The 13,346-nt window shown below is 36.3% G+C and overlaps 1 protein-coding gene across 1 annotated transcript in view; it reads left to right on the top strand.

Annotated features, from left to right (window-relative positions):
- Positions 1-13,346, top strand: part of LOC103611340 (contactin-5) — a 146,319-nt gene that overhangs the window by 76,883 nt on the left and 56,090 nt on the right. Inside the window, exons 6-7 of the mRNA XM_008628841.2 lie at positions 2,270-2,397; positions 3,312-3,487. Of these exons, the coding sequence (XP_008627063.2) occupies positions 2,270-2,397; positions 3,312-3,487 (304 nt within the window). The remainder of the gene's footprint in view (positions 1-2,269; positions 2,398-3,311; positions 3,488-13,346) is intronic.

Raw genomic sequence — 13,346 nt, 5'->3', positions numbered from 1 at the left:
AGCACGAACTTTTAACTAAATAGAAATGAAATTGATAATATCCATAAGATTCACTAGATAATCTTCCATATGCATCTAACTTTCTTTTCCCCCAAAGTCAGAATTTCAAAACTGTTTTATATCAGGACTTAAGCTGTGTATAAGCTTTTATAATCTGCAAACATTAAAGGAATTTCCTTTCTCTGATCCTGTCAATATATTGATGAAAACTATCACTGTTCTGCAAAGATTATTGCCCTACAAATTATGTCATCAGAGCATTGAAAACTGAGCATCCTGATAGAAAATTTTATTTAAAATTACACCCAGCAAAAATGAAGGAACCTTGCATCCCTGTCAGTTTCTCAAGCAGAGTGTTTCTTCAGAGGTGTGACATACCATAACAAAGTTTCAAGCCTTATTTGTTGGAAAATATCCAAACCCTCAAAACTCTAATACAGAGTCATTTTCTTAATGCAATAATGCTTTCTATAAAATTACCTTTAGACAAATAATGTGACTCAAATACTGATGTATATTTGTTTAGAGTAGGACAGGAGATGAATCCACCGGTTGCACTGGGGAACCTTAGAGCTGACATGTCCTTCCTCTGCTCCATTCACTTTTGAAGCTATTATTTTCTTCTGCTGTCTGCTGAGAGCAGTGAGTGGTTTCACATCTGAAGTGAACAGAACATTTTTCACTGGAATGAAATTCTGTTTTCTCCACCATAATGTTTATAAACCTCAGATAATAAACCACCATTTCTCACAGTCAGAAAATGGGGGATATTATTCTTCTTACTGAAGAAAAAAAAGAAAAAAATAAAAAAGAAAAAATATATGCAGTCTCATATTAATGATTTAGTTTGAGCACATTATTGAATCTTAAGCCTAAGTAAATCACTTCTAGTATAAATCAAAGGTAACAGCTTTGAAGTTAACACAGCCAGCCTATAAATGGAATTCCTTCCCTCTTTTGCTGCTGAAGAGCCCAACCCAATCCTGTCAAAAGTGCCATACTCCAGGTTAATTATTTATCAAGAGTAAAACACAACATCATACCCTCCATGATTTCTGATCATAGACTCAACAAAGGATTCCCAGCAGAAGGAATGTCAGTCTACACTTCATCAGCCAGAAAGTCCTCTCTGGACAGGCACACCTAAAAATCCAACCATCACTGGGGAAGAGCCACCCACCCACATACTTATTTAGATTCTCTGACACAGAGATACTACCTTGGCTTTAAAATAAGGAGAAGGAAGTACTCCATGTCCTCCCTCTCTTCTATGGGATACCTGAAAGCATTTACTGAGGTTTATCTGCTTCTAGTGTCCATGTCTCCCAGGCTACATCTCCCAACACCTTTGAGAGAGTCGTAACCACTACCTAACCTGAGAAAGGATACACAACACCTGCAAGCAGGGCTTGGCTTAAATGCCATGTAAGAGATGTCATATTCCTTTTAGGCTCGTAGTTCTCTGTCAGGAAAGGAGTTGTGATAATTTACTGTTCTTCCAGGGCTGCAGCTTTGGGATAGAATAAATTCAGGTCTTTGTCATTTTAAAATAGCAAAAAAATAAAGTGTTAATTTTCATGCTGCTTCATAGACTTTATGATTAATATTGTGTAAGCAAAACGAAAATTTGAAACTCCCAAATATGAGTGGTTGAGTATTTCTCATGAATATGCTGTAGTGGGATTACTTACCAAGAGGTGTAGTGGAGCTGTAATTACACACTCAGAGAAAAAATAAAAGCCTATCTACAAAAAAGCAGAGTTTATTTAAGTCCCTTTGCTACACTGTGCTGTGATGCCATAAATCATGTTTTGACTAGATACAATTAATTTTGTCTTCTTTTGCATTTTCCTTCCCATTCTTCTCAGATCTGATTTCTAAGGTCATTTTTTTTCTAGATGGAATAGCCTGTGCTTGATATTGAAATGTGATTTGACAATAATATAGTGGTGAAACTTTGAAGACAAATTATGAAGGATTATCTTTTTTACTGTTCTACAAAAGTTTCATTAAAATTCACCTCTAATAAGTGTCAAAGGATACTAATCCTCTGATGCTTCCGTGAAAATTTTGAATTAAAGAAGGAGTAGTAAAACAGATTTATTAAAACCTTTTTGAAACAGAAGATAATTCAGTTATCATCTTCAGTCATCATGCTACAGAGGCAGCAGTCCTTAATCCTATTTATTATTTCTGAAAGATATCATCATGGAATTTGGCTGGTAGGATAGGTGAGTTATTTATATATTTATGGATTTGTCCTTTCCAGGATAACTATTCTTCCACATGGGAGCCTGCGAATCCTGAATGCTTCCAAGTCTGATGAAGGACGGTATTTATGCCAAGGTGTAAATGTATTTGGATCTGCAGAAATTGTTGCATCAGTATCTGTTAAAGGTATGAAAAAATGCTTTGATGGTAATGATGATTTCTCTTGACTAATATTTAAATATTACTTAGAATCCCCAGCCAACCATAAAACAGGCAGAATAAAAAAGCGTTTCCAACAAGATAGGGGGACTAAATTCCAGCTAGTCAAACACTGAATCAGATTGCATACTCCAGCTGTTATAATGTAGATGTGTCATAAGTATTTATTAAATCACTCAAACTATAAATAATTCTGTAAGTAAAGGAATCAATATCCCTTTTAACATATTTTATCTTCGGGAACTCATTTACCCCTATCTTATCCTGCATGAGAACAAAGCTTTAATTTAAAAATAATAATTGTACCTATATAAAATCCAGAGAAAGATAGTACCTCAGAAGATTAATAATAATAAAACCACTGAGTAGCAATCCATTTCTGAACCACATTTTTTTCCATTTTTCAGCTGAATTCATATAGGATCATGGATTTTCTTTGCAGGTGTTCAAGCCTTTTGACTTCATTTGTCAAGCTTCTTCCTATACTTAGTAATCCAGGAAACATCCTTTATTGTTTTATGGGACAAAACTGAAATTTTCATGCAATCACAAGATTCCAGGTGCTACAGCCTTATAAAGAAAAATTTAAAAATGTAGCTTTTCCTGAAACTAATGAAATTAATTAATTAATCCATCTCAGATGTCCTATAGAATGTTGTTTAGGATTCTGCTTTATTGATTCCATGAAACTGTACCTTCTGATCCCCAGTGTCATACTTCAGTATGCATTACGAATATATTTCAGTATTTGACTGTCTGTAGTTGATACTAAGAGCAAATGTAAGCTCTGAGTAGACTCAGCAGTACTCAGCCATATTATTTTGGTCTGGCACTATAAGTAGACTTCCAACAGAATGTTCCTAACACTTCTCTGTTTCAAGAACCTACAAGAATAGAGCTGACTCCCAAGAAGATTGAGTTAACAGTTGGAGAGAGCATCGTCCTCAGTTGCAAGGCCCTTCATGACAGCACACTGGATGTCACCTTCTACTGGACACACAATGGACAGCGAATTGACTTTGAGAAAGAAGGTGGACACTTCGAAAGCATCAAGGCAGTAAGTGACCATGCATTTGTCACCTCTGTGCTGGGAACTGATAGAAATTTGCATGGTTTTATATGTCTCCCATTTACCAAATTCTGACCAAACAGAGATAACTGGTTTCGGTAACATTGGAAAGAAACATTAGCTAGAGGAGGTGCAAACTGCAGACCACTAGAATTACTCCAAGTAGTTTTCATCAAGAAGATATTAAACTTGAACATCCTATGATCAGTGATGTATCTGATAATCTTTGTGAGGGAACAGAAAGGAGTTTTCATCAAATCCTGCTTACATTCTTCTGCTGATTTTAATACAGAAAGGATGCTGCTATAAACATTGATGTATCTCTCACAGATAACATGGCTGTTAAAACTCCCTCACCTCCCAATGCTTTACTTGCCTTGTATATATTTTAATATCTGAATAGCAAGGGCTATATTTACTAACTCCCCTGCATGAGGTACTTCGTAACTGTGTAACCATTATTTAAGTCAATAGGAATCATATGGGCAAAAATATGCATATCAATTTCAAATATTGCCACTTGAGCGAAAAAGAGTTTCATATGATCAAATGGTGCAATAAAGTAATTCAAACCTCTCTCATGTAAAACGGTTTGAACATTTCTTAGTAGAAAGAAATCTTTTAATATGAACAAGTTTGGAAATAGAATCTACAGTCATTTAACTCAATCTTCCCACTAATGAAATGTAAATCAAATGTCCATGCTATGTTAACAGAGAAAAATGAAGTCCACAAAGGTCAGGAAATTTTAAAACTTAATGTATCTCATTTGAGTACAATGTAGCAAAGTTAACTTTGCATTAAAAACCTTGTAAAGCTGTAATCAATTTATTCTTCTGCTTGCCTATGTGGAAGTCATATTCACTTGGTGGATGGTTCTTGTTTTTAAAATGTGAGTTTACTTCAATAGACCATTTAATTGAACAATATTAGTAAGGGATATCTTAGTGTTCTTAGCATAGTTATTTTCATCTGAGGAATACAACACTCAAAACAACACTATTTATGTCAGAAGGAAAATTATCACTCTTTTTCAACTTCAAGGTCATTCTTTGATTCAAGAAAATATCCTATGATTACGATTAAACTTTAAGTCATTGCCAAAAAAATGAAATCTAAAACATGTTACATGGTTCTTTCTGCGTATTTCAGCATCTTTCTTCAAAGGAAATTTTTAATCACTGCGAAAAATCCACAGGCTAGGAAATTTTCAAAGAAATTTCATATCTCATGTCAAAATAAAGCCAATCTCATGTAATTTATTTTATGAAAAAGTAGGATTTTGTAGATCTCTCACAAGAATTCTTCATTAATTTCATTTCTACAAGAGAAAGCCCTCAATCTGATAGAAGTAAGGCTTATGCAAAGCAATCAAAGATGACATCCTATTTTCAGACAAATATTCGTGCAAATCACATTGAAATCACTGGTTCCTTTAACTGTCCTAACATGATTAAAATTTGGCCAAAACTTGGTAGATTTAACCAGCTGTTTGAGTTTATGACCTCCTTCTCACTGTGCTGCTAGAGTGTCACTGCTACTTTATTAAGTGAAGACAGTATTACTCATAGAATCACAGAATAAGCTGATTTGGAAGGGACTCATCAAGTCCAACTCTAGGCCATGCACAGGACACCCCAAGAGTCACATCCTGTGCCTGAGATCATTGTCCAAATGCTTCATGAACTCTGTCAGGCTGGGGCTACGACCACTTCCCTGGGGAGCCTGGTCGAGTGCCCAACCACCCTCTGGGTGAAGAAACTTTTTCTAATACCCAACCTAAACTTCCCCTGACACAGCTTCAGGCCATTCCCTTGGGTTCTGTAATGGGTCACAAGTGTTAAGAGCTAAAGGGGTACCTACCCCTTTGCTTTCCATATTGAGGAAGTTTTAGATGGCAACAGGATCTCCCCTCCACCTCCTCTTCTCCAGGCTGAACAAGTCTCTCAAAATGGAGTAAATACTCAATATCTAAATGACTAAGTGGATTTTTAAAAGTTGTTTATTAAGTAAAAATCTTTAATATTTATTTTCAGAGGCACATAAGCAATTTTTTTTTTCCTAAAACATAGTTTTCAACAAACAGCAAACTTCAGCTGATCAGAAAATATAATCAGTCTGGAAAAAAGGCATTACACATTTTGAAAAATATTACAGAATTAGCTCCTGCCTTGTCACTGTTAAAACAGTGTTGAAATAGTGAAATAATAGACAACTCTAAAGAAGTATGGAAAAGAAGCATCAAACCCTAACATTTTTAGACTGGAGTAGCTCCATTTGCCTTTACAAGATGGTCAGGCCATGCTTTCTTTACCTGCATTCCTAACTCATTTAAAGGTCAAGACATTTCTGGTTTTCATCCTAAAGAGAGAGTGGAAGTGTAAGCTTGGATCAACTGGAAGGGGACTGAAAATAGTTGTTAGCACATTACCAGCAGGATGAGGGGTGGGGAAGAACACTCCTTTCCAGAACAAAAGTAACAAAACATGGCCGTTTTAGGACAATCCCCATGGAAATTTTCTGACTGCTGTTGGAAACATAATGTGACACATTTTTTGACATTCTTTTAAAGCAGTGGTTAAAATATCTTGATTTTTGCATTGTCCTGAAATGAAGCTGGATCAGTTGAGAGGTACAAATCTTGAAAGTGGTAATAGCAACTGTGGTAATACGGCAAATTTTTTGGTGTTTTGACACAATCCCCATAACTACTCATTCATGGAATGTTGTCAATTGTACCTCATTCTCATTTCTCTTAACTACATAGGAACGAGAAATTTATCACAAGGTTGAAAATGTATTTCTTTACTTCACTAAAATCTAAGGCATGACCAGGTACTGGGACAAAGGAAGATAAAACTCATTTTATATTTCCATGTAATCTCCTCTAACCTATCCAGTTTCAAAGTTGAGATACACAATGTGTTAAAGCCATAGATTTATGAATACAGAAAACAGGAATTTGAAGTCTGATAGATTTCTATCTGTATCCCGTATTTTGCTCTTCTGAATTAAATACTTCAAATTTGTATGAGTTGAGCCTGAACAAAATGCTTTTTAATGGAGTATGTTTAAGAAAAATAATATCCTTTGTGTGCATGAAGTCATAGAATTATATGTACATTTTTTCTACATACACTGATACTTCATCAGATAAAAATATTTTCAGGCTTGACTGCAGTTTGCTTATTTGTTTTAAACCCTGACAAATTAAACATTATTTAAATGGGTTTTGCTAATAATAAAACCACTGTAAACTTCTCATCACTGGTTGCAGTGCTCATAATTTCACCGTGGAAGAGCCAAATATTAATTATGATGACAACCGTGATGCTTAATGAAGTGTTATAAAAGCTATCACCAAAGTAACATTTATTTGGGCTGTAGATAAATTTTCACTTGCTAAAATTGCATGATCCCTAGCAATTACAATTAAAAATAGCTTCTCTCAAAGTAATCAATATTACTTCCCTTGTTTTTAAATTATATCAGCTTTTTTGTGCAAAAAAAAAAGGTGTTATAATTTTTCATACCGAGAAGTAATTTTTTATACAAACCGAAGGTATTTTTGCTGTTCTTTACTGAGGTATCAAAGATTTAGTACCTACATCAATTTAGGTACTTCAAGGACTTGCCTGGCAAAAAAATAAGGGTGATAAGGATGTCAACTTGTGCATGAAGGGAATATTAAGGAAAATGGATGAGCTGAATTCCGCTGGAGTGACTGCAGATTGTAGTCTAGGAAAAGTAAACATCCCAAATCTTGTGTATTATATAACTTCACAGTACATTTGGTGGAAGAACAATAATGCCAAGGGTTATATAAAACCAGAATCCTTTGGCATTGGTAAAGTCTTATTCTGCCTCACAAAAGACTTTATAACATTTTAGGTTCTTTGAGGGGTAATCTGTATAACAGAAACAATTTTGCATGGAAGTCTGAATTTCCAAAATTTACTTGTAGCAACACAGTAAGAAATGAGCTCAGAAAGTATAAACATGCTTTTTTTTATTGGGATAACTTTGATTTTCTGTCCCTTGTGCCAAATCTAGAGGTCCTATTCAAAATTCTATTAAAAATGTTCTCTCCTACAATCTTTAGTGACCTTAATTTTCTCATAGAGATATCCATTTTTCGTCTAAAAATATCTGATTTTGTCAGTAAATTTTCATTCAACTGTCATTATTCCAACTCTGTGTTTGAAGGCTGATGCTGTTTTTATAGCAGCCAAACAAAATTATTTACTGTGGTTTTCCACAGCCTGGTAAGCAATAGCATTGCTCTTAATGTCCCTCACCTTGACTTCTCAGACTCAGGAAAGTGATTTGGTCTGAGTATGTTCTTGTTCTTTGATCTTAGCTGAAACTGCCACCAGGGGAAGCAATAAGTACAACCTGTCATGTTCTGTTTTACAATGGTTATTTTTTCACATGGAAGTGAATGGAAATCTACTGTTTCACTTAAAAAAGGACTGTAGATACAGATTGGACAATGCATTTAATTCCTGCCTAGTACTGGAGACTTCAATCTGGTAACCTAGAACTTTTGGAAGTGCATAAATTTGCATCTTTCCTTGTATTTTCAAGTCACTCCCTAAATTCGTGGAGTACTTTAATCATATTTGAGAAGTTAAGATTAAAATTTCCTAAGTGTTTTCTAAATAGGAAGAGCTAAATTCTACGCTACATGAAACCAATTAAAACAGCAGGCCATTAATAATAACGTCTTTCCTCTTTATTGGATGTAAAACCAAACAAGGTTAATTAAATAGGGGTTTTACTTAACACCCCTGCTTCGTCCCCACATGAGGAAAACAGCAATAGTTGTCAGAAGACTTGCAGAAGATACGTGTTCTATGCACAGAGAATTTCTGTTCAGGGAAAAGCTGCCATATGAACCTCATTGCTACCAATTTGTTTCACGGTCTGTCGCAATCCGTCCCTGCTGATGGAAGAGGCTGAAACCAGCCAGGACTGTCAGCTCTAATCTCTAGATATTTCAGCCCTATGCTCATTACCGGGTTTTGCCCACTTGTCACGCTACAGCAGTTACCTATTTGAGCAATCAGGAGTAGTTTAAAAAAAAATTTTTGAATCTCAGCTTTAGTGATAAAAAGTTGTTGTAAATTAGGTAGGGTACTAAATGGAATAAGGATTTCTGGAATTTGAGTTCTACGACTCGTAACTATAAACCGAAATCCAAACACAATGAAGACCATGGTGTAATACAGCACTTTACTGTGTCTTGCTTCCAAGATATAAACCATTCTAGAGAACTGATTGAATTTATTTCATGCCACATTAGAAAGAGACACTCCAAACATTTCCTAGAATCAAAAAAGTATGTAAATAATTGCATGCAAGTGCTTGTGGTTTTGGCTATTAATAGAGAGTAAGGGACAGAGATGATAAGCAGCATCTCATCTTGTTTAGCCTGGAGAAAAGGAGGCTGAGGAGGACCTTCTTGCCCTCTACAGCTGCATCAAAGGAGGATGTAGTGAGGTGGGGATTGGTTCTCCTGTCCCAGGTAACAAGTGACAGGATGAGAGGAAGTGACCAGGTTGCACCAGGGGAGATTTGGATTAGATGTTAGGAAATATTTGATCACTGAAAGGGTGGTCAGGCATTGGAACAGGCTGCCCAAGGATGTGGTGGAATCACCAGTCCTGGAAGTGTTCAAACGAGTGTGGATGTGGCACTGGGGATATGGTTTAAGGGTGAACACAGCAGTGCTGAGTTAGTGGTTGGACTCAATGATTTTAGAGGTCTTTTCCAACCTTAACAATTCTGTGAACTCCACTATTTAATTTTATTTCAGACAAGGGAGATAACCAATCATTTTGGAAAATGTGAGCCTCTTAAAGTTCCTGAATACCACTTTCTATTAAAAAGTGATTTAAATAAGTCAGGAAATACAGTCAGACAATTTTTACTGTTTTTTTCTATTAAGGTATTTTGTACCTTTCCTTGTTTACAATAAGCATTCTAATGCAAAAAATCTTGGGATAAATAAAAGATACTTCATGACAGTCCATTCTTTCTCCTGTTTACTTGGACCTGATGGATGTTTTAACTGCTTGGCACAGTGTTAATCTGGGCTATAACAGCAGAGTCGATTGTTTTAACAACTGATCAATATGAGTTCCTAACTCTACAGCTTCCATTTAGAGCTCTGCTGTGTGTTTTACACTTGCTGCTCAGCAGCCTTTCTCCCCAGCTGTTGTGGCAGTGCTTTCCAAAGCCTTCCTGGCAGTATTTCTCCATTGCAGTTCTTACACTCCCAATCTTCTGGTTTTATTCTTGAGGCCTTGCACCTGCAAACCCCAATTGTGTTGTTACAGAGAAGTGTCATGGGAAGAAGCTCTCACTGTCCTGAAACTCACCTCTACCTCTTGCCCCCTTTCTTTGTCTCTTATTTGGTAAACCAAGACACAGCATGCAGCACACAGTAGATAATGTTAATATAAATACTTCATAAATATTTTCCAACAATAAACATACTAAGAATCTACCAATCAAACATTGTGTAACAACTGCTCTTATTTAATTTATTCCAATTAACATTAACAAATAGGAAGTTTAAGTAGGTCCCAAAGAAAATGATATAACACTACGGGAGAAAAATGGCAAAAATAATCACCATTTTCATCATCACCTACTGCACTGGAGGCAGACTCTAGAGGTCTTTTCTTCCTTTCTTCTCATGGTAATAAAATCTCAGATGCAGAACATTAATTTAGTAACATGAGTGTAGTGGGCCTCTCTGTCCTGAAGGTTGCCATTTCACATCCCATCTCTTTTCTCATTTCTTCCCATTCTCAGCACTTTTTCCATGTTTTCTTTAATCCCTTGATTTCAAAAAACTACCCCAGTACATGACATACCATCTGACAGCTGATATTCTTTTAACTTCATCTCTTTTTCTGCCTTCTTTCAATAAAATTAATCAAACTCATTTGCAGCAATTCAAGATGCACTTGAGATGCATTTCAAGCATTTCAAGCTGATTCAAGTTCTTCCTATCCACTCCCAACATTCCATCACTCTCTGGCATCCACTCAAATCCACCAGTGCTCACCAAAACAGCTCTTTTCATAATTCTTGCCTTCTCTATGCAAACTGTTCAGAAGCACTGCCACTCGAAGGGTCTGCCCTCCCCCTGGATGATTCTTAAGGATTCGCAAACCTAAAGCCATCTTTTCAACTTCTCATAGACAGAGGAAATGCAAGTTGTGTTTTATCAGGTTTGTCTCCGTCAACCTGCATCAGTCTGAATACTGCTATATTACCATTATTATACTACCACATACCATTAATCAAAACAAAACTGATAACAATGATTTCATCTTCTTTGTTCCAAATGTGCTCATATGATTAAAAGACAGAGCTCAGGATATAATTTTCCATTATCACTATATCAACCAAGAAATCTGCTTCTTCTCAGGAGATTAAATATTTGCAATTTCTAATCATCACAAGCAGTAGACAAATGTAGTTGATATGTTCAAACCTGATAATTTGCATGCAATGGCACTTAAATTGCCCTAAATGCACTATGGACAGAATTTGGTTTGCAGCCAACAATCCAGCATAATGTACATATAAATTGTCAGCGTAATTTAAAAGAACTTTATTGTATTGCTGGTTTTCACTTACTGTTGATGGTAACACTGCCATAAGGTTATTCTGTACAATCATTTGTTTGCATCAGATAAATGCACCTAAAATAAACTCCTTTGCCACCCAAATATAGTAAAAATCAACTGTGAAGTAATTTTTCAATCTAATCTAACTGAACTGCATTAATAAAAGCTATTTTGCTAAATGAAGTAATATATGAGTCAGAAATTCACCTAACCTGTGTGTTATATGTAAAAAAACACATATATTTTAAATAATCATTTAAACTGAAAAAGTTATCATTGCCAACCCAAGTCATTCTTGTTTAGGATCAAATCTCAGTCCTTTTTACTTGACACACCATTGTTTTACTGTTTTCAGTTTAAACAGAATAGAATCTTTTTAGGCTTTTGGTACCTCCCAAGCACTCTCTTCTGTACAAAAACCACTTTGTATGAAAGCATCCTCACCTCTCAGTGTCAAGAGATTTAGATGACAGGCAGCAAACCTCAATAAACCCCTGTAGTCATAGTAAAGAAGTGACCCAAACTCCCCTTGGGCTTTCATCATAAAAGTTTTCTTCCAATGGCAGTCAGTGTTTCGCCACTCTTTTCTTCCCTTTGATTTAAGCTTTTGTTGAATCATGATCATTTGTAATATTCTCATTACCCATTTTAGACACATTCTTCCCAAGCAAAGAGACAGTTTGCGCCGCATGTTGTCCAGGTTGAGTTCCCAGCCTGAATTTGCTGCACAGTAATAGGCAGTCCCCAAGACTTTGCAGTGCAGAAGATGAGAGCTGTGGGTTAACACATCATCTCTACCGACTACCCAGTATTAAGAACTTCTTTGACTTTTTGTCCCTCTTTCCAAGACAAATTGGAGCTACATTCAAAGAACTGCAGTTGGAGCGCAGAAGGGAAGTATGACAATCAGTGTGGAAAATGAGAATCATTAGAAGCACATTAAATGAAAGCTGGGTTTGATACAATGACAAAATAATGATACTTCATATGTATTTTCCACATATGATTCTGTAGTTTGAGCATATGTGATAAATTATGTAATAATCAACCCAAAGTATAATTCTTTCATGGAAGAGGTATGGAGAAAGGAACAAAAGACTTACTAGATGTTAAGAAAGTGCTCTAGGGTGTAACTGTGAGCTCCATTTCAAATGCAGGCAGATTAGAAATTGTTCTTTTGCAAAGTCTTCAGAAGGAAAAGTTGGATGCACTGAATGGACCACCTTGGTTTAGAGATAAAAACTCAGCAAATGAATGGACAGATTAACAGACAGGTTTCCTAGCAACTGGCTCAGGACAATGAATTTGCTCTCACAGGAAGAATACATTTAATTCTCTTCATTTGAAGGAAGAGCCATATGTAAAAGTTGTTTATTGCAAAGCAATTCACAACTGTTAAGATCTGGTTATTAAAATTAGAGAGATGTCTTTGCCCAAATTAAGGTGCAAACGAGACCATACATCAAAGTCATTAGTATGGATTTTTATTTAACAGTAAATGTGAGGGAGAGAGGGAGAGATAGAAAGAAATAGGAAAAGAGAGGGGGCAGGGAGAGAAAGAGAATGACAGAGAGACAGAAAATATGTCACCACTGCATGGATTCTGTTGGTTCTCTTCTTCTAGTCTTCTCAGCAGTGACGGTCCCAGTCTAGTCAAAGTGATGGCTCACTGTCTTGAGCCATGAGGGGTGGGAGAAGCCCGTGAAACAAAAAATCCACTGGGTTTATACTTAATCAGGTTAAGGTAGGAATGCCCAGGTACATCCCCTGCAGCAGGGAATTTTACACTGGATGATGTAATACTTTGAATCACGGGACACTTCAGGAGTCTGATGGTTTATGATACCTTCTAAGACTAAGACATCACAGCTGCCTCTTATATCAGTGACACTGAGTCATTTATGGCCCACCAGAAGGGGTGAGTTCCTTCAGGCTGTGTTTAAATGTCCTGGTACTTCTCTGAAAGGGAATTTCCACAGCTGAACCACTTGTGTAAGGACTTCGGCATGATAAAAAGTACTCCCCCAGCTCTCAGGATTTGCCTCTTATCAGCATCTTCTCTTATCTTGTCCAAGACCCAGCTGTAGCCTCTGGTGCACACTCCCTGCACCTGGGTAGTTAAGCGGTTCATTTTTTGAATAATTGACTATTAACAGTCCAGTCTCTCACAACAACCTCTTAAGATTTGTTAGAGGGAAAGA

The sequence above is a fragment of the Corvus brachyrhynchos genome, unplaced genomic scaffold, assembly GCF_000691975.1.
Source record: "Corvus brachyrhynchos isolate BGI_N302 unplaced genomic scaffold, ASM69197v1 scaffold832, whole genome shotgun sequence".
In the NCBI taxonomy this organism is placed as follows: Eukaryota; Metazoa; Chordata; class Aves; order Passeriformes; family Corvidae; genus Corvus; species Corvus brachyrhynchos.
Note: the sequence above shows the minus strand (reverse complement) of the source record. Positions and strands in the feature narration are given on the sequence as shown.